Source organism: Chaetodon auriga, chromosome 14 (genome assembly GCF_051107435.1).
Source record: "Chaetodon auriga isolate fChaAug3 chromosome 14, fChaAug3.hap1, whole genome shotgun sequence".
Lineage (NCBI taxonomy): Eukaryota > Metazoa > Chordata > Actinopteri > Chaetodontiformes > Chaetodontidae > Chaetodon > Chaetodon auriga.
The window spans coordinates 225,029-245,717 of record NC_135087.1 but is presented as its reverse complement, the minus strand read 5'-3'; the positions used below and the strand labels follow the sequence as shown (position 1 = coordinate 245,717).

General features: G+C 47.2%; 2 protein-coding genes across 3 annotated transcripts; one reads left to right on the top strand and one right to left on the bottom strand.

Annotated features, from left to right (window-relative positions):
- The first annotated feature begins 539 nt into the window (after window positions 1–539).
- sec23a (Sec23 homolog A, coat complex II component) lies at window positions 540–18,041 on the top strand. Of its 2 annotated transcripts, none has more exons than XM_076748324.1 (20): window positions 540–601; window positions 2,033–2,297; window positions 2,409–2,466; window positions 2,645–2,731; window positions 2,833–3,069; window positions 3,925–4,001; window positions 4,153–4,297; window positions 4,378–4,536; window positions 4,949–5,064; window positions 5,428–5,551; window positions 6,005–6,085; window positions 6,564–6,653; window positions 14,424–14,530; window positions 14,654–14,807; window positions 14,900–14,977; window positions 15,059–15,220; window positions 15,409–15,495; window positions 15,793–15,948; window positions 16,352–16,417; window positions 16,495–18,041. In XM_076748324.1, the coding sequence occupies exons 2-20, from the start codon at window positions 2,077–2,079 to the stop codon at window positions 16,582–16,584; spliced, it is 2,295 nt and encodes a 764-aa protein (XP_076604439.1). In that variant the 5' UTR covers window positions 540–601; window positions 2,033–2,076; the 3' UTR covers window positions 16,585–18,041. The 2 variants fall into 2 exon arrangements, with proteins under 2 accessions (XP_076604439.1, XP_076604440.1); XM_076748325.1 differs by lacking the exon at window positions 540–601 and adding an exon at window positions 1,107–1,160.
- On the bottom strand, window positions 8,657–10,836 carry LOC143331435 (adenosine receptor A3). Its single transcript, XM_076748301.1, has 3 exons — window positions 10,140–10,836; window positions 9,003–9,156; window positions 8,657–8,840 (listed from the first exon to the last, which is right to left on the bottom strand). Exons 1-3 carry the CDS (start codon window positions 10,834–10,836, stop codon window positions 8,657–8,659), a joined length of 1,035 nt encoding a protein of 344 aa, XP_076604416.1.
- Window positions 18,042–20,689: the final 2,648 nt, after the last annotated feature.

The window sequence follows — 20,689 nt, the reverse complement described above, 5'->3', positions numbered from 1 at the left end:
ATACTATGATACACTGCATCAATGCTGTGGCATACTGCATCGATACTACATTGATACTATGACATACTGCATCAATGTTAAAGGTGCTACATCGACACAAGATCACATGTCAACATTTTGACATACTACGTTAACAGTGGAAGACACTTCGTTGACATTACAAGATACTACGTCAACACCACGAGATGAGTTTTATTTTGATTTTCCGCTGTGGGTCGATGAAGGATTTTCTCTTTATTATCTTACTGTGTTATTTCCATGTAATAACTTGTTTTGACAGAACTTTTCTTAGTCAAACTTAGACTTCATGCTGGTGACTCCACGTGACTCTTGTCCTCATTAAATGACCACTGTCTTGTAAAACAATGGCGTTTTTCATTCAAACTGCAGCTTTAAACACAGTATAAAAGCTTCTGAAAGCCTCTGTCTCGTAACGTGACAGCTCGAGCTGCCCTGTGTCTCTGTGGCTGTGTCTCCTGAATATCGCTCAGAGTGACACCTCTGCGTGTTTCTCCTCTCTGTGTCTTGACGTGGCGCCGGGCCGCCGCCATGTTGTTTTGCTTCGTTGTCAGTAGAGAGGAGCGGCGGCGGCGGAGCGGCGGTGAGTGACACATTTACCTTCACACACACGCTCACCTGGACCTGATAGACCTCCAGCTTCACCTGGACTCAGTCAGGTCACCTGTCTCTCGTCACGAACCTGCCACCTGTGTGACGTCAGTGACGCTGCAGTTTACCTGCTGAGTTAGCTGTTGTTAGCTGTTAGCTCTGAGGCTAATTGAGCTTCACTGAACTCCGGACATAAAAACTGGTTTGTTTTGTTTCTGTTAGAGCGAAAAGCTTCAGGTTCAGGTGTGACACTGACACACATTTACTTCACCTGTCCGTCTCATTGAGGTGCCAGCTGACGTCAGCCTGTTTACTGCCGCAGCGCTTTGAAATCCGGATCGAAACAGAAATATTGATTAAGAAATATCAGTTACAGTTTGACAGTAATCTGACCAATGAGCTGCGCTCATTGATGATCACCCCTGATCATTATTAGTACCTGAACTCTGTCGATTTTAAACAGCTTTAATCTGAAAGTTTGTTAGAAAACATTCTTAAAAACTGTTCGAAGTACATTTACTGCAGTGCACTCATCAAGGACAAGTTTTGAGGTATTTGTACTCTTATACTTGTGTTTTTCCGCTTCTTTATGCCTTATACTCCGGATGTGTGAATGTTTTCTGGAAGTACTCAGAAAACTGTACAGGGTTTGGTTGGTGGCGTCCCAGCAGGCGGAGGAGGAGGAATGTTCCAGTTTTGATGAGATTCAGATTTCAGAAGAAGGAATTTCCTAAACTTGTAAATAAACATTTTGATGAAGACTTTTGTGATTAACTCATTAACTGAAGAGTAAAGATGAAGAAACACAGAGACCACGAGGCCAGAGACCCCGGCATAGCCCCACCCAGCTGACAGGCCACCAACCAAACCCTGTACAAGTTTTGTAGTATTTTGAAGAAGCTCTCATTTGTATAAACTGTTCAGTCATATTTTTCTTTGTTGTTTTAAAGGTATTCTTGCAGAAGAATATCAAATATTAAGTTTTTCAATATGTGTCACAAAATGTTTGTGTTCAACAGAAACTGTCTGCAAAAAGAAAATGGATTTAATTTTCTAAATAAATAATTTAAGTCGGGTCGCAATTAAACAAAGGCTGATTTTAATGATCAGTTATTTTCTCCATTGATCAGTTCTTCGTTTGCTCCATGAAATGATTCGTTTTCTTTCAGATGACTAATTGATTTATGGACTAATTATTTCACCCCTATGTTTAAGTACATTTTGGTAAAATGCAACAAATATTCAGAATGTTTGTAAAAACACAAAAAGATTTCACAAAAAACACTAAATTTGTCCTGATGGTGGCGCCAGAGGAAAGATCCTGAGGACTGCAACACGTCAAGGGTTCTTCCTCTGAGGGCCAGCACAAGAGCTTTACCGAGTACTGCTGCAGAGCGGTGATACTGTCTTCTCTCCTCTCCAGTTTTTACCTGACAGTGTGTCGGACCCCTGTCTCCCAGCGTCGGCATGGCAACCTTCCCAGAGTACATTGCTCAGAACGAGGAGCGCGACGGCGTGCGCTTCAGCTGGAACGTCTGGCCGTCGAGCCGGTTGGAGGCGACCCGGATGGTGGTCCCGGTGGCCTCTCTGTTCACCCCACTGAGGGAGCGACCCGACCTGCCGCCCATCCAGTATGAACCGGTTCTCTGCAGCCGCGCCACCTGCCGCGCCGTGCTCAACCCGCTGTGGTACGCATCACTGCACACCTGCATGATGTCACAGGCAGGGGTCAGAGGTCAGTTCGAGTGGCCCTGTAAGGACATCCACCTGTCTAACATCCACCTGTCTGTGTGTTTCAGCCAGGTGGACTACAGAGCGAAGCTGTGGGCCTGTAACTTCTGCTACCAGAGGAATCAGGTTCAGTATGAAGTCGAGTTCACGTGTGAAACATGAAGAAATATGAAGAATCCACTATGAACATGTTCTGTGTCATCAAAGACTGAACTGTGTGAAACACACACACACACACACACACACACACACACACACGCGCGAACACACACTGTGTTAACAGTGACACTTGGTTTTGTTTCAGTTTCCTCCATCTTACGCTGGAATCTCTGAGGTGAACCAACCTGCTGAGTTGCTGCCTCAATTCTCCACCATTGAGTATGTGGTCCAGGTGAGCCTGACACACAGGTACACACAGGTACACACAGGTACACACAGGTGCAGATTGACCATGTTGTCTGATGTATAACCTGGTGTGGTCTCTGTCCTCAGCGGGGTCCTCAGATGCCGCTGGTCTTCCTGTATGTGGTGGACACTTGTATGGAGGATGAGGACCTGCAGGCTCTGAAGGAGTCTCTGCAGATGTCCCTGTCTCTGCTGCCTCCCACTGCGCTGGTTGGACTCATCACCTTCGGCCGGATGGTTCAGGTTCACGAGCTCGGCTGTGAGGGGATCTCTAAGAGCTATGTCTTCAGGGGGACCAAGGACCTCAACGCCAAGCAGCTGCAGGTGTTTATGGAACTCACGCTGTAACTAACCCAACAGCTAGTTAGTTAGTGCTCACTGACAGAATGACTAGTCCATAATCCAGACCATCCATCTGGGCTGTGCTGTCAACTGACTAAACAAAGTCCTCGCTCCTCCTGGTGAATCCTGAGCTGCTTATGGGCCTGATGGGATATATATCCCATCCAATGGGATCTGGGTCTGCCATGGGGTCTCCTTCTTGTTCGGTGTGCCCAAAGAACCCCCACCGGCCGGCATCTTGATCTCGTGTTGAACCACCTCATGTGACTTGGGGGAGCAGTGGTTCTCTGAGGTCCTCAGTCTGTCTCTGAGGCTTGGTCTCACCTCCACCTGACCCTCACCTGCCAACAAGACTCTGGGCAGGGTTTGTGACACCGTTTAACCCTCCCCAAATATTCATGTGGTGTTCGCTAACAGCTGATTAAAGTCTCTTTGGAGGACTTTGAGGGAGCCTCTTATCGCTGCTCAACTGTTTCCTGCCACAAGGTGGCCACAGCGCGCTTCAGCTGCGATGTCCCACCTGAGGTTAATATGTCTAACGTTTTTATGTTCATTTTACAACGTCTGAGCTGCATTTCTCACATGAACGGTGCTCTACAGATAAAGCTGTCAGCAAGCCAGGGTCAGCGAGCCTCAGGGCGGCCCCATGGAGATGGTCCCAAGCCATTCCTTTGGAGCTGAGCCCACCTGTAGGTGTTGCTCCAGGAAGGGAATCTGTTTTTTTTAAACCAGCAGAGAGACAGTTTTCTTTTGTTGCTAACAATGCTAACCAGTGCTAACTGGTGCTGTAGGTGTTTCATCGCTCGAACCAGCTGTGAATTATTTATTACTTTGCAGGAGATGCTCGGTCTGACCAAACCTTCAGCCACTCAGGGACGAGGTCCTCAAACAGCTCAACAGCCTCTGTCCAATAGGTAACACACACACACACACACACACACGTTCACGCACACACACGGTGCAGCTGCTTGTTGACCTCTGACTCAGATGTTGGAGTTTTCTGGCATCGGTGGATGAAACTTTCATGTCTCAGACTGTGAAGCATGTTCACGGCTTTCACCTCAGGTTCCTGCAGCCGGTGCAGAAGATCGACATGAACCTGACCGACCTGTTGGGGGAGCTGCAGCGCGACCCCTGGCCCGTCACTCAGGGAAAGAGACCGCTGCGCTCGCTGGGCGTCGCCATGTCTATCGCCGTGGGCCTGCTGGAGGTGAGAGGGGTTACACATCCGCAGCGTTCGGGTGTCGGCGTCTCGTGGACGTTGCTCACAGTCTGCGTTTTGACCCACAGTGCACCTTTCCGAACACGGGCGCTCGGATCATGACGTTCATCGGCGGTCCGGCGACGCAGGGCCCCGGCATGGTGGTGGGAGATGAACTGAAGACCCCCATCAGGTCCTGGCATGACCTTGAGAAGGACAACGCGAAGTTCATGAAGAAAGCCACCAAGGTGAGCGAAAGCTGAGTCAGGGAAGTCGATGAGACGACTCCGAATTTGTGTGTTTGGTCAGTTTTTATTTCTGAAACAGTTAGTGAGCCATCAGATATTGATGCTTTCACTGTGTGTGTGTGTGTGTGTGTGTGTGTGTGTGTGTGTGTGTGTGTGCGCGCGCGTGCGTGCATGTGTGCGTGTGTGTGTGTGTGTGTGCGCGTGTGCGTGTGTGTGTGTGTGTGTGCGCGTGTGCGTGTGTGTGTGTGTGTGTGCACGCGTGCGTGCATGTGTGCGCGTGTGTGTGTGTGCGTGTGTGTGTGTGTGTGTGCGCGTGTGCGTGTGTGTGTGCGCGTGTGCGTGCGTGTGTGTGTGTGTGTGTGTGTGTGCGCGTGTGTGTGCGTGCGTGCGTGCGTGCGTGTGTGTGATGTAGCACTATGAGTCTTTAGCTAACAGAGCATCTACTAATGGTCACATCATCGACATCTACGCCTGTGCGCTGGACCAGACCGGCCTGCTGGAGATGAAGTGCTGCACCAACTCCACCGGGTACACACACACACACACACACACACATACATGTACGCACATGCAGACACACACACATGCACTGAACGCCTGATAAAGTATAAAGGAGAGAAACAGTTTTTAGCCAGACCAGGTGTGTTCCTAAGTGTCACATGACCTTTGTCACCTGCACACTGAAACAGGAACAACTTGGACTAAATGTCATCACACATAAAACTGCTTCTGTGCAGCTCAGGTGGACAAAGAGCCCGACCACTGTCCTCGAGGTCATTCCTGTGGTCCTGTGGTCCTCCACACCGTCACCTGAGCGGTCGGGAGGATCCACAGAGAACCTCTGTGTTTGGTTCTGTGACGACATGTTCTGGTGCTTTCTGGTCTTTGCAGAGGTTACATGGTGATGGCGGACTCCTTCAACACGTCGCTGTTCAAACAAACCTTCCAGAGAGTTTTCACCAAAGACGTCCAGGGATGCTTCAAGATGGCCTTCGCCGCCACGCTGGAGGTCAAGGTACGAACTACAGCCGAGCGCTGTCAGGGCAGCCAATTGCAGTCAGTGAAGCTGTGCTCACACAAACACGGCTGAGGATCCATATGTGTGCGCACAAAGATCCCTGCTGGATTTCATCCTGCCAGCCGCTCAGCACAAAGGCGGCCTGACGTCCGACTGAGCTCAGGTGTGAATAGAGCCGGGCTGTGAGCCAATGGGCTGCTGACGATGTTGATGACATCACAGAGCGCTGAACATTCAAATGAATTCATTAGTTAAATGGAATGAAGATCAGTCAGTTTCCTTTTTGATTTTTAGAAAACACGTACGTATCAAAATTTAGCTCGAGCTCAAAGTCCACTGTCGGTCAGGCTGCACTGTCATCTACTTCCTGGTTACCTGCAGACAGCAGCCACGCCCCTGGGTCACCTGTGGACAGGTGAATAAACTGTGTGTCATATGTTTTTGTTTCAGACATCCAGAGAGATCAAAGTATCGGGAGCCATCGGACCCTGTGTGTCCCTGAGCGCCAAAGGACCCTGTGTCTCTGAGAACGTATGGAACACGTCCTCTTGTCCTCTGACTGTCTCTGCTGTCTTTAAAGTGTCTTCATGCTAATTCCCATAATTCACAGCCACGTGCGACGTGATGACATGAACACGTCACCAACATGTTCATGTTTTCTCATATCTGCTAAATCTGATCCTCAGGTCTTCTCTGAGTAACAAACAAGCACAGCTGGATTCTTTAATCTCATGTTTGTGATGTCTCCTTCCATGTGGTTAGCCTAGCTTAGCATAAAGAGTGGAGGCAGGGGCAAAGGGTTAGCGTAGCTCCATCATTGATGCAGAGTGCTTCGAGCAGCACTTCTCCATGCTGACACAACAACCTCTTGTGCAACACTGCAGTATACTGCAGTACATTGTATTATACTGCACTGTATTGTGCAGCAGTACTTGTGTGTTATTCTGTAGTACACTATTATACTGTAGTACACTCTACTGTGCAGTAACCCTCAGTATGTGTGTTACAGGAGATCGGGACAGGAGGAACATGTCAGTGGAAGATCTGCGGTTTGGATCCGACAACCACACTCGCTCTTTATTTTGAGGTGGTTAACCAGGTAGGAACACCTGACCTCTGACCTCTAGATGGTCTGAGATCAGCCTGAAACAGCTGATTGGTTGATGTTTACTACTGCTGTGAACAGTCATCAGTTTGCACGTCAACAAATGGCTGAAAACAGGAAGGTCTGATATTCGTGACCTCCCTGATGACGCCACAGGAGTCCTTTAGACACGTATCTACACCTAGACTATCCTAGACTGCAAGTACTAGGACAGTGTACAAATACACTACACAATAATATGCAGTGTCACTAAAAATGTGAAATCAGTGAAATGTCCAGCAGCAGCGAGTCCTTGACCAAAAACTGCTTTTAACTGCAGGAACTTTGAACATCACCAGGTCAACGTGGTGTGATAGAGGGCTCAGTGGTTGGGGACTGTTCACCGTCAGCCCAGCCCAAAAAGGGATGTAAAGTAATAGTAAAGGTAATGGTCCTATGATAAGATCATCAGCAGCCTGCCTCACCTGAGCACACCTCAGCCATGTCAGAAGAAATGGAATAAAAGAACAGAAAAACTCAAGTACAAGTGCCTCCAGATTATACTCAAACACAATACATGACTAAATAAAGTTTCTCTCTACCGACACAATGATGTCTGTGGTCGAGCTGATGGATGTCTTTAGGATGCAGAGACACGCTGAACCAGCAGGTGGCAGCAGAGACCACAAGCACAGTTCAACAAAATAAGAGCACCAGCACAGGTCAACAAAATAAAAGCACCTGCTCAGGACAACTAAATAAAAGCATCTGCTAAGGTCAACAAAATAAAAGCATCATCTCAGGTCACATACAGTTCAGCTGAAGCAGATTTTGCAGCTCACAGCTGCAGTCACAGTAAGGAAAACCTGCCTTCAGTCCCAGTCCGGTGACCTCTGCTTTATTTACCCATTGTGGATCAGGGATCTTGAATGTTTACTGATTGAGGGCAGATCCTGAAAATGTACTGCCATGTAAGAAATAATCACACAAAGTGTAGACAGAGTCCACAACCATTAATAGTATTTATTCTTAGTGTGCTATTTCATATTAAACAGCCGGAGCCTCGGCCCTTTGGATACGATGAAGTCAGAGAAGCTCTGATCCGACACAAAAAACCGTCAGCTCAACTCTCAGCTGTGAGAAGTTGTTGTACAGAACCAGAACCAGTTTACATGTAAAACCATATGTCAAAGTACTGCCCTGAGAAATGCTCAGTGTCCTCAGTGTTGATTCCTCTCCTCAGCAGCAGCCGCTCACTTCTGATGAGAAATTATTGTTATAGTTCAGTGAGAGTAAAGTGTTGCTGGATCACAGCGACACAGACAGTTTACAGCCACACCAGCACTCCCTTCAGGCCTCGACAGTCATTACACACTGTAAAAGTCACATATCCACAATTTATAGAACACCTCATGTCCAGGTCCGGATCTTGAATAATCCTTCTGACGTGTTCTGTGTCCGTCCTGGGGTCTCTTCCATCTTTGTCCAGGAGGATCCTGCTCAGATGCTGAACCACCTCACCTTAAATGCAGTTCAGTTGAGTGAAAACTTTGACCCCATGATGGTACTAGAAGTCACAAGATCAGTCAGTAGAATTTGTCCTCAGGGGACCATGAATGCTTGTACTAAATTTCACATGAACCATCCAATAGGTGTTGAGATATTTCACTTTGAACCACAGTTTTAACCAGCAGACTGGCATCAGTGTCCATCACACCTGCTCTATGGCCTGTAGAGATTGGCCAGATGTGTGGAGGTGTGCAAGTAAGAACGATTTAAACCTGAAAGTTGGAGGTTAACATCATCCACTAACTGTCTTCATTTGTCCAATCAGCTGTATTCAGAGCTCTGAATGTGATGGAGGAGGAACGTCTTCAGACCATGTGACCTGAGATGGACGGCTGCCGTTCATTTCCATGGGTTAGGGTTAGTTCGTCTCTTCAGATGCAGCTGCTGTCCTGTCTTTGAGCTGATCGAGGATGTAGAGGTCGTAGCAGTGGTTGTGTCGGCTGCATTGATCATGGTGGTGTCTGTGTTTTTGGCGATGACGACGGGTGTGTTGCTGCAGTAGTTGTTGTGCTGATGCGATTGGCTATGTCCAGGTGGAGGGCGGAGCTCTGGGGCCGGGACTCCAGAGGTGTCCTAGAACACTGACACATCAGAATAAACCTGCTGACGCTCTGACGCACCGCTGCCCTGTACCTGCTGGAGACACATAAACAGAAAGATGGGAAATTATGTTTCCGTCCAGAATTGCATCATTAATGTATTTTGTTGCTACTTCACAAATAATTTGATATATACAGAAAGTACATATAAGTTGTGCACTCACGATTCACCTCACCTTTGCGGAATCTTACTTACGTCTGCGTCATACAGGTGATCCAGGGGTTGAGTGCGGCGCTGGTCAGAACCAGCCAGGCAGAGAGGGCAGAAGTCACAGCAGGACTCTGCTGACCACTAAATGTCTCGTACAGACACACCGAGACGTAGGGCAGCCAGCACACCAGCAAACATACTGGCAAACAGACAGGAAACTGTGAGCACATAACTAGGAATACATGATGACATCAGAACCAATCAAAAGACAGTCCACCTGCAGAGGTCAGGGGCTAGTTGCAGAGGTAGAAGGACTTGTTCTTCATCAGAATGGCTGCTGAGGCTCATGGGTATTGTTGCTTCTGGAGCATTCCAGCAAACTGATTTCTCTGGAGTTCAGTGGAAATAACTGATGGTTAGAGCAGCAACCTGTAGCGTGGTTAGAATATATCATCTGCTCTGCCGGCTTCTACGGTGACCTTTGATCCCTGTTTTTATGACTCCACTGTGTGTCACCATAATTAGAGTAATGACAGTGAGTCATGAAGGGAAGCATCAGAGACAATCAGAGTGACTCAGCTGTCATCGTGTCGGACGTCTGATGCTCTACAGCTCACGCTTAATCTCAGACATTCAACATGTCCTCTCTGCTCCTGTTGCCATGGCAACATGCGCATATGACTCCACAGTTTGTGTTGAGTTTTATGAGTACATTTTCTTTCCATGATGTTTGCAGACTGACAATTCGGACTCAGGATTTTACAACCATTTCTGAGTCCTATCCCCCTTAACTGCATGTCCCCAGATTCTCTCTATTGAGTTACTATAAGTTCTGAAATAATGCTGGTATTCTAGTTAAAGCCACAATAATGCTTCAAAAAAGTAAAGGCTTGTCTGTCTTTTAAAAATTGAGCAGGTAAATGGTGATGGACAGTTTGGGTTGTGATTTCCTGTGAAGTCTCACATGGTAAATTCAGTGTAATGCACTTTTCCACAACACTAACCAGAAGTCCACCAACCTCTAAAAAGAAACTGATCAGTATCATTTCAGATACATTTGCCCAAAATGCAGCCTGACAGAAGTGGGACCTTTGGAGACTTTATGATCTCTACTAGCAGCTCTCGTTTTTAAGGACAGAAGGGGCCTGGTGGTTGTCCAGCCGCGGAGGAGCCTGAACTCACCTGAGGTTGTGACCATCACGATAGAGCTCCTCAGGTAATTGTTGGCAGGAACGTAGTAGCAGTGCAGCTCGTTGCACATGAATGTTCCCCTCCTGGCCTGTTTCCTGGCCACATAGACGATATATCCATACAGAGAGCACATGGCGAGGATCGGTGCCACGATGCCCGCCAACATCCACAGCACCACAAAGTACCTATTGTCAGGGGTGAAACTTGGACAGCATAGGAACCGTGACTCGCTATAGACGTAGCTGCCAAACCCTAGCAGGGGCAGGCCAGCATTCACCAGGCAGAACAACCAGACCAGGACTAGCACCGCCCGGCTCCGCCCAGCCGTCCAGATGGTGCTGTAGCTGAGGGCAAAGCAGATCTCTGTGAACTTGTTGACTGTGGCCCAGGTCAGTGAGTGGATGGAGGAGGTCTGCAGGAGGAGGAAGATGAAGCCGTTGCCCTGACAGAAAGCGCCCTCGCTGGGATAGCAGGAGGGCCAAGCCAGGCTGTTGTAGACTCCAAAGGGGATGGTAGAGAGTCCGAGGGCCAGGTCGCTGAGGCTGAAGCTCAGGGTCAAGCCCAGAGTGTCAGTCCGGAGCTCCTTGTTTAGGAGGAGCACCAGCAGGAGGAGGAGGTTGCCAAAGACGGAGGCCACGCCCGACAGTACCATCAGGGTGGCGTACAGCATCCTCAGAGCATCCGCCATCTTCACATGGACTCACAGGACAGGAAGTACATCAACAATTACATCACAGATCAGACGGGACATGTGAGGACACTTTGACATGAGACCTTATTGTTCAGCAGCTGCACCCCAAATGCTACTTCAAGAAACTCTGACTGTATTAATGTGACAAGGAAAATCCCCAATTTCTGTGTGTCAAAGCATGTGATCGATCACATGAGAGAATTTCCAGACTTATGTCACTTGATAGCAACTAAACCATCTCCATGACACCTGAGCAGCTTCATCTACTGTCATCCAAGTTAACATCTTCAAATCGCCTTCAGAAATGAGACACAACTCCAAACGTCTTCCCTGCTCTTCAGTCTGAGGTCCAAACCTGAGCAGAAGTCTCATACAAACAAAATGTAAATCCACAAGCTTTTGGTCTGAAGAGCTGCTTGGACGTCAGTCACTACGCTGATGAACTGATGTTTGATGAGCCACAGTGGGGAGCTGACTGAACCTGAAGACACTTAGGATGATTCAGTATGTGTCAAGTCATGTCATCATTAGAGTAAAACATCAGCTGGAACTGTCTTCACTGTCACCTCAGTTGCTTTTGCTGCCACTTCTCATGACTTTACTGCCACTCGTCCTGATGTTATAGCTGTTGTCCCATATGTTGTCTTTTTGCTCTTTGCAACGTCTATACTGCCGCTTCTACTGTTGTCTGCTTGAGCCTCTACCTTAGCTTTTTCTGACTTCTTTTGTTGTACAAGGTGATGTCAAAGTTCAAACTCCATGATGTCTTTCAGACCTGAACGGAGACACCAGCCATCTCTGTGTGTATGATGTTGAATACCATTAGAAATCCATCAGCTTGTGTCCACTCATCAGACTTTTCCAGGAATCGTCCCTGTCGACCAGTGGAACCAGGGTCTTAGTCAGTTCCTGGTCCCCCAAAAGTTCCCCTGCTCTGCAACTTCAAACTCTTCAGCGACCCAGGAACTATCAGGATGGAGTCTGAAGCACTGAACATCACTAATTAGACAAACTACTAATCTTCACAAGGTGGAAACTTGAGCTGAAATCCACAACTAGGACTCTCAGATCTCACGGCTCCTCCCAGACCTGTAGGGTGGAAAACAGGTCCATGTCACTTCGGTCTTCTGTCTCTTCCGTAAAGCTTAACAGCAGAGTCAAATGAAGCATAACAAGGGTCAAAACCAGAGGAAAGCCAGTCTGCGATCAGTATCAGAGATCAGTTTGATCTTTAAAATTGGGATTTAAATCTGATCTGAAACCATCAGACTCTGATCAGCTCTGAGTCTGAAGAAGAGGACGGACTGCAGGAGGCGTGTCCTGCTCTGTGTGTGTGTGTGTCTCCAGAGGCAGCGCTGCCATGGTGTACCTGTCAGTCACCTGCTGAGACGATGATGAGAGGACACACACACACACACACACACACACACACACACTGTTATCTGCAATGTCAACGCTACCTGAACATCCAATATCCTGTGTGTGTGTGTGTGTGTGTGTGTGTGTGTGTGTGTGTGTGTGTCTGTCTCTCTCTCTCTCTCTCTCTCTCTCTCTCTCTCTCTCTCTCTCTCTCTCACATGGCCTGGCTCAGGTAATAACAGGTGTGTAATCATCATCATCATCCTGCTGCTGTTTGACCTCAGACCACTGAGGAGCTTAGGTTGGGTTCAGGTGCGAAGCAGCCAATCAGAGAGCAGAGTGTATGTGGCTGTGCAGTGTGGAGCGGAGACACCTCGTGTCCTCTGGGTCCATGTTAAATCAGTCCCCGCCTTCCTCACATGGGACTGTCGAGTGGATTTTTTATATGTATTGTGTTTTTGTTGTTCTCTCTTGAACAACAGCAGAACAGACAGACCATTGGTCAGCAGTGGAAAGAAGCAGGGTCACATGTCCAGGTCTGTTGGTTCTTTATGTCAGTGACTGTCCTTTGGAAGTCCTTATGGTCATGGCCTTTTGAAGGAGGAAAGGGGGTCTTCCACTCGATCATAACCTAAAATCTGTTCTGGTAGAACGCAACAAAGTTCTCAAAAATCACTTCAGATTCTAAAAGATGTCCAGTTTTTCCAGTATTCCAGTGCTGTGTTGTTAGTTCAACTCTCTTCACTACTTGACGTTATTTCAGTCTTTTAGAGTTTATCTAAATCCAGCGTCTGATTTCAGGTGTCAGTGTCATGGGAGACACCGCTCCATTATTATCATCAGTCTTGTCTTTAGATTCTTTCTTCATGTGCTTTTGACACTGAGGGACATTCAGAAGGTGGGTGTAGGGTCTCCGTAGAGTCTCCTGCTTGTTGTCTAAATGTAATGTTGAATATACCTGCTTGGTCACAAGTGTCCCTTACCCCCCCATGTCACATTTATTATCCTGTCTATCTACATTAAACAGAGAAATCAATCAGTTCTTGGGTACACAGACTGAGCATGGGGAAAAAAATTCAAGCGTTTATTAAGTGGAAGTAATTCCCTCGCCCTTGTTGACATGAACTGGAAATTTACTTGTTTGACATTAATATTGCTACCCCCCCTCACCCCTCCCCTCTCAAAAGGTGAGTAGTGTAAGTTTCTAAACTCCATTTTTCAAAACTTCTCATGTTCAGAGCTTGAGAGATGCTTTTCTTTCCCAAAGCTTCTGTTTTCTGTTTTCTCTCTCTCTTTGTTTTAGCGTTGGTTTTGCTTCTTTTTATAGGGTCATGTGACCCACTCACAGTCAAGGTAGTTCCTCCGTATTGATGGAGCACTTTGGGCGAGGCGGTCGAGTCCACCAACCCAGATCCTGGTTCTGCTCCAGGTTTCTGCCTGTCTGCTGTGATTTGGCGTTATATGAATAGAATTACTTCATACTCTGGAGTATGAACTGGTCTTCTACATAAGGAGGGGAAGCCCTTAACCCTGAGACGCCCCCTCTTGATGTGGACCAACCCTTGTGGCCCGTCAGAGTCAGAGCAGAGCACATTGAGAAACAAAAATCTGATGCATGGTGCCTGTGCTGCTCTTTATGGATCTCTCAAAGGTCTTCCACACAGTTGACCATCATGAAGCAACTCGGCACTCAGCTGTCTGAACAGCCTATTAGCTGGTTTCAACATGACCTCTCTGAAAGGACACAGTGTGTCAGATTTGACGCCATTTCCTACAGTGTACTACATGTTGCATCAGCTTCAGACCAATCAGCGTCCTTAGTGGCTTTTAAAGAGGTGAGCGTAGATGCTGCTGTGGCATCGGATCCATCAGAACCGGAGGGTATTTCTTCATTGAAAGAACGAAGACCGGCACTAAAGGCCTTTCTACAAGGAAAAGATGATTCCTCCCAACTGGCTTTAGCAAGAGTTCGCTCTCCTACTACATCCTATGGTTCGTTGACCTGATTGGCTGAAGGTAGTTATAATAGACAGATGAGTCACCCAATCACCTGCCATGGATTTTTTGAAAGAGCCCGCCCTTTTCCAGACAGTTTCTATAGACGACTTCCCAGACGGTTGTGTGTGACGGACAGAATGTCCTGCTGTCTTTGTAGACACTCCACAGTTGAACATGTAGATCAGATTATGGATCGGCGATTGATCTGCTGTCCTGATGTGTTGCAGCACAACGCTCCGATCCCTCAGGGCGGCCGTGGGGCGATCCAGTTTGTCACTCAGTACCAACACTCATCAGGACAGAGACGCATCAGAGTCACCACAACCGCCAGGAAGTATGAGTCCACACTGACTCTCATACACTTACTGTATATACTTGTATATTTGTACAAATACATACACCACCTGCCCTGCTCAACGTTTTTAGACTCTTCTGTGGTTTCTCTGCCCCCCCCCAGCTGGGCAGATGCTCAGACTCAGATTCAGAGCATTGCGGCGTCTTTTGATCAGGAGGCAGCGGCCATCTTGATGGCGAGGTTGGCGGTATACCGGGCGGAGACGGAGGAGGGGCCTGATGTTCTCCGCTGGTTGGACAGACAGCTGATCAGACTGGTACACAGAGGTTGAATGATGCAAACGTGGACTCACCTGATGTGCCGTCATGACCTGCGATGACTCTCACTCCTCTGTCTGTTTCTGTTCAGTGTCAGAAGTTTGGAGATTATCACAAAGACGATCCAAACTCCTTCAGGTTCTCTGAGACCTTCTCCCTCTACCCTCAGGTGATCTACATCCCATAATACCCAACTCTAAGCATTACCTGTGGCTGACCTCTTACCTGTGTGTTTTGTTTTGTTTTCCAGTTCATGTTCCACCTGCGGCGCTCTCCCTTCCTGCAGGTGTTCAACAACAGTCCAGACGAGAGTTCGTATTACAGGCATCAGTTCAACAGACAGGACCTGACTCAGGCACTCATCATGATTCAGCCTGTGCTCTACGCCTATTCGTTCAACGGTCCACCTGAGGTACTCCTACACCTTTTATACACCTGTTCACACCTGTGTTCTCTGTGGTAAAGCTGTGACATCTGAAGCTCCAAACTGAAATGAAGCTTTAATGTGAGGAAACAGAAAACACTGACAGAGCAGCTGCCGTCACAGTGATTGATCCGCAATTGATGGAACTGATCGATCCGAGTGTTTGTGTGTCTCAGCCAGTCCTGTTGGACAGCAGCAGCATCCTGCCAGACCGAATCCTGCTGATGGACACTTTCTTCCAGATCCTCATCTACCATGGAGAGGTACACACACACTGAACACACACTCAAACAGTCATTAGACATGTTTCCATGGATACAGCATCCTGTTGGAGGAGAAAACAGATGTTCACCTCTGCTGCTTTCAGAGAACCATCTGAACATCAGCTGTTTTACAAAACAAAGCATGATATCGATGGAGGTCACATCTGCTTCAGGTGTGACACCAGGTGTCTTGAGCAAAAACTCACATCAGTAGATTCATGACAGACCTTCATTGGTCCTCTGCCTGTCAGACGTCACATTGATTAACCCTTTGTCTCGTCTCGTCTCTCCCGTCAGACTGTGGCTCAGTGGAGGAAGGCTGGTTATCAGGAGATGGCAGAGTACGAGAACTTCAGACACCTCCTTCAGGCTCCGGTGGACGACGCTCAGGAGCTCCTCCACACTCGCTTCCCGATGCCCAGATACATTGATACCGAGCACGGAGGCAGCCAGGTGGGGGTGCCAGCACACATGATGTACATTTGTGTATACAGCAATAGATGTACTGTAGTCCAATGTATGCACTAAATATCAAAATACTCTCTACACAGTACACAGTACATAGTACATTATCGCAGTGTGTAGTAAACCAACAAGTTATTGAACTGAGTCCTTTTGAACTTGTATTTATGCTGAACACTGTACTGCATACTAATGTCAGGGTACTATGCAGTACTCTCCAGTAAAGCAAATTACTGCAACTAAATCTTAAAATATTTCCATCGAACTTCTAAAATAAGGACGTGGTGAGATGAAACTACATGTACATAGTAGAAATACGCAGATTGCATACATGTACACACACTTTGTGTCCCGTTCACTGTGACGCTCACTGTTTGAGGACGATGTCTTCCAGGCTCGCTTCCTGCTCTCCAAAGTGAACCCCTCCCAGACCCACAACAACATGTACGCCTGGGGTCAGGTGAGACGTCGACCTTTGACCTCTACGCACTTCCTTGTTGGTATGAAAGCTGTTGTAACTTCTCACGTCCTCTGCAGGAGTCTGGAGCTCCCATCCTGACGGACGACGTCAGCCTGCAGGTGTTCATGGATCACCTGAAGAAACTTGCCGTCTCCAGCGCCGCCTGAGCTCACCTGTCGCCTCACCTGTCTGCGTAATGTTTACTATTTCGTTTTGCGTTTGCTGCCTGAGTTCTCATGACGAGCGGTCAGCCAACTAACAAGTGAAAACAGCTTCTAGTATCAGCCAATCAGCATCAGCTGCAGAACAACGACAACCAATAGCGATGCACGTTCAGCCTCCAGTCAGCATCAGATCCTGTGTCACATGTTTGGCCAATCACATCCTGTCTTTAAACCGTGAAAGTCTCCTGTAGTTTGAGTCCTTGTTATAGATCCACTGATGAATTATTCAGTCTTCAAACATTCAAACTGAAACAACAGTCCAGTTCCAGTTGTTGCTTCACAATAAAAGCATGTCATTTGTTTATGTAAAGCTTTTAATGTGAGAGATCAGCAGGAAAGGATGTATACTAGCATTAACTTCACTCAGCTGATACAGATGAGCGTTCTGATTGGTGCAAATGAAGAAACGATGTCATCCTTTAATTGACCAATGGTTTCAGTTTTTATTAGTCTCTGTGTTTCAGGCGTCCGTTGGCTTCCATCCTTTTCTAAAATGATTTCAGGGGCTGAAGCTCGTGGTCACAGCCGTCAGCTGACCTCTGATCAGCTGCTGTTTCTCTCTTCAGTCCAACTGTTGCACAAATGACAAGCAAAGACATTTAAAAGGGATAAAAATCGAATCAGTTTTCGCACCAAAAAGGAGAAAACTGGTTTCCAGCGTAGAACAAACATGGTGTAATGTCAGTGCAGAGGAAGTGACATGAAACCATCAAAATAAAAGTGGAACGTGTGAGAAGTTTACTGTTGGCAGAACGAAGGACTCGTGTCATCATAGATGACGATCCTGTAGTGGTTGTTCAGCATCATGTGACCCTGCTGAGGCTTCTCCTCTTAAAAAGGTCTGAATGTGTCATCACAGTCACCTGACATGTGGTGCACATGTGTGTGCGCACACACATCATCGCTCTCCTGACAAGAACGTTCTCACACGTCTCACTTTTATTTTGACAGTTTCTTTTTACGTCCTGATCACCTGTGCTGATGTCAAACCTTGAAAACAAGCCATTTCTCCACTTTGCTCCACTTGATCTTTTTTTGTTTATGAACAGTGGAAACATGGTTTTCATTTTTGGTTTGAAGGACACTTTGTTCCTCCGTCAGAGACAGAAATCTAACATGAAGTCACGTCTGTTTCCTCGCTGACTGATCAGAAAATCAAGCCTTGGACTCATTTTGCCATAAATACATTAGAGAAACCTGCAGCAGCTGTTTGATGTGAAACATGCTGAGCAGGAATAATAAAAGTCCTTAACTGTCAATGTGAAGACAAGTCTGTCCACTTCCTGTGTCTGCACAGTCTCTGATGTGTGGACGCCTGCTGGCAGAGAGACGACAAGTTGGACTTTTCATTCAGTCTTTATTCTCATGTTTCTAATAAAACTCTGCTGTGGAGACATTCACTGTGTTTCTGCCATGTTTACACACTCACACACATACACACAAACACACACACACACACACACACTCACACACATACACACAAACACACACACACACACACCCTCTTACCCTGCTTCCTCCTTGTGACTCTGTTGCCATGGAGACGACCCTCCATCAGCTGAATAAAAACAGAAACCTCCTCCGAGTTCAGCGTTGCCGTGGAGACGTTCCTGAGAAGCCAATGAAACGTGAGATGAGTCTGAACTCTGATTGGTGGTGACCTCCTGCAGGGCCGGGGGCCACAGGCTGAATACCATCAGGTCGTCGGACAGAGGCTTTTATTTTGTTAATGAATCTCCACAGGAAGTGGTTTTCATCGCACAGCAGGTGTGTGCGTGTGACCTCACCTGGACCCTCTGATCAGCTGACCTGCCTTCAGGCAGAGAGTGTCTGATGACAGCAGCTTCTCCACCTGCTGCAGGTGGACGGAGACGCCGCAGACAGACGGAATGAACCATGGAGGTTTTCATTGGTCACCTTTAATGAAGGAACACCTGCTGCAGGTGGATTTCCTCTTTTTTGAAGGTGCAGATCTCACAGACTCTCTGGACAATATTTGATTAGTTGTCTTTGTCCTCGTCTTCTCTGTTCTTGTCCTCCATCGTCTCCGTGCATCAACCCTTAAATTCAGGGGGGACAATAAGAAGTGATGACACAAATGAATCTAAGAAGGACTTCATCCCATTGGTTAAAGATTTGAAAAGCATCCAACCAGCTCCCTGACACAGTGAGCTGCACTGAGATCAGTGAAGGGAGACGTTACGTTCAGATCCGAGCTGATCGACAGACTCAGAGTCTGTGACTTCAGCAGATATGAGAGTCGTATTCTTCCTAAAGGTGACAAACACCAGTACAAGCAGCAGCTATGACTCACTGCCTCACTGCTACGTTTGTACTGGTTTGTACTGGTTTGTACTGGTTTGTACTGGTTTGTACTGGTTTGTACTGTTCTCCTGTTGCTCAGTGACATCATAGATACTTTAAAATGACCAATCAGGAGCAGGTTTTTAATCTCAGCATCACCATGACAACAGTAGTCCATTAGTCATAACTCCGCCCTCCACGACCTTCGACTTCCTGCCATTCTTCACACACTTCCTCCAGGAAGCAGGAAGCATCTGGTCACCGTGACAACAATCGTCCTCTACCGCGTGTGTGTTTGTGTGTGAGTTAGTGTGTGTGCGTGTGTATGTGTGTGAGTGAGTGAGTGTGTGTATGTGTGTGTAAGTGAGTGAGTGTGTGTGTGTGTGTGTGTGTGTGTGTGTGTGTGTGTGTGTGCGTAAGTAAGTGAGTGAGTGTGTGTGTGTGTGTGTGTGTGTGTATGTGTGTGTGTGTATGAGTGTGTGTGAGTGAGTGTGTATGTGTGTGTGAGTGAGTGTGTATGTGTGTATGTGTGTGTGTGTGTGTGTGTGTATGAGTGTGTGTGAGTGAGTGAGTGTGTGTATGAGTGTGTATGAGTGTGTGTGTGTGTATGAGTGTGTGTGAGTGAGTGAGTGTGTGTGTGTGTGTATGAGTGTGTGTGAGTGAGTGAGTGTATGAGTGTGTGTGAGTGAGTGAGTGAGTGTGTGTATGAGTGTGTATGAGTGTGTGTGTGTGTGTGTGTGTGTGAGTGAGTGTATGAGTGTGTATGAGTGTGTGTGAGTGAGTGAGTGTATGAGTGTGTATGAGTGTGTGTGAGTGAGTGAGTGTATGAGTGTGTGAGTGAGTGTGCCTCAGGCTTCTCTGGGTCCTCCTGAAGGACTTCGAGTTCCTCCTCACTGACTCCTGGTGCCTTCTGAACATTTCTGGATCTCTTCTACAACTCACGGAAGTTCAAGCACCTCTGGACCACTGAATGTTCTTAAGGACCCCTGCCAAGACCCCAGGACCCCTCTTCAAGGATGCTTGAAACCCCTCCAGAACCCCTGGAAACTCTGCATAGACTTACGCAACCCCTAAAAGATCCCTGCAACCCACTCATCAACCAATCGAAATCCTCAAAGACCTCTGGAAACTCTTCAAGGACTACTTGTACCTCTATAAGGACTTTCATACCTTTACAAGGGCTTATGGAACACCTTCAAGGAACCGTGAAATTACTTCAATGACCTTTTCAATGACCTCAGGTCCCCTGGAACATCTTCAGGACCTAAGGAAGCTTTTCAAGGTCCAATGTAACCTCCTCAAGGACCACTGGAATTTCCTCAAGGACCAGAATTAGTGAATGAACTTAAACCTGAAATTTGCACATCTGACATTTTTATCTTTAAGAAATGTCCAACTTTGAAACTCTTTTCTGAATCCTGCAGTTTCAGTTGTTGACTCACTTTCTTTGTGACAGTTTCTTTCTGGATTCTCATATTTTGGTTCTTCTGGTGTTCAGAACCGTCGTCAGGACACAGTAAAACGAGCGTTTCTGTGGGACCCGTCTTCATGTTTTCACCTGCAGGCCCCGCTGTGGGCACAGTCAGGTGACACCATCTCTAACTCTGATCTAACTTACTGTCTGTAACTCGTCCTCTCAGCCAATCAAAGAGCAGGTACAACTACTGTCCCTGTCTGTACTGTAGCTGTGTGGGATCAATAAAGTTTAACTTGCTTTGAAAAAGGATGAAATTCAGACTGAGGT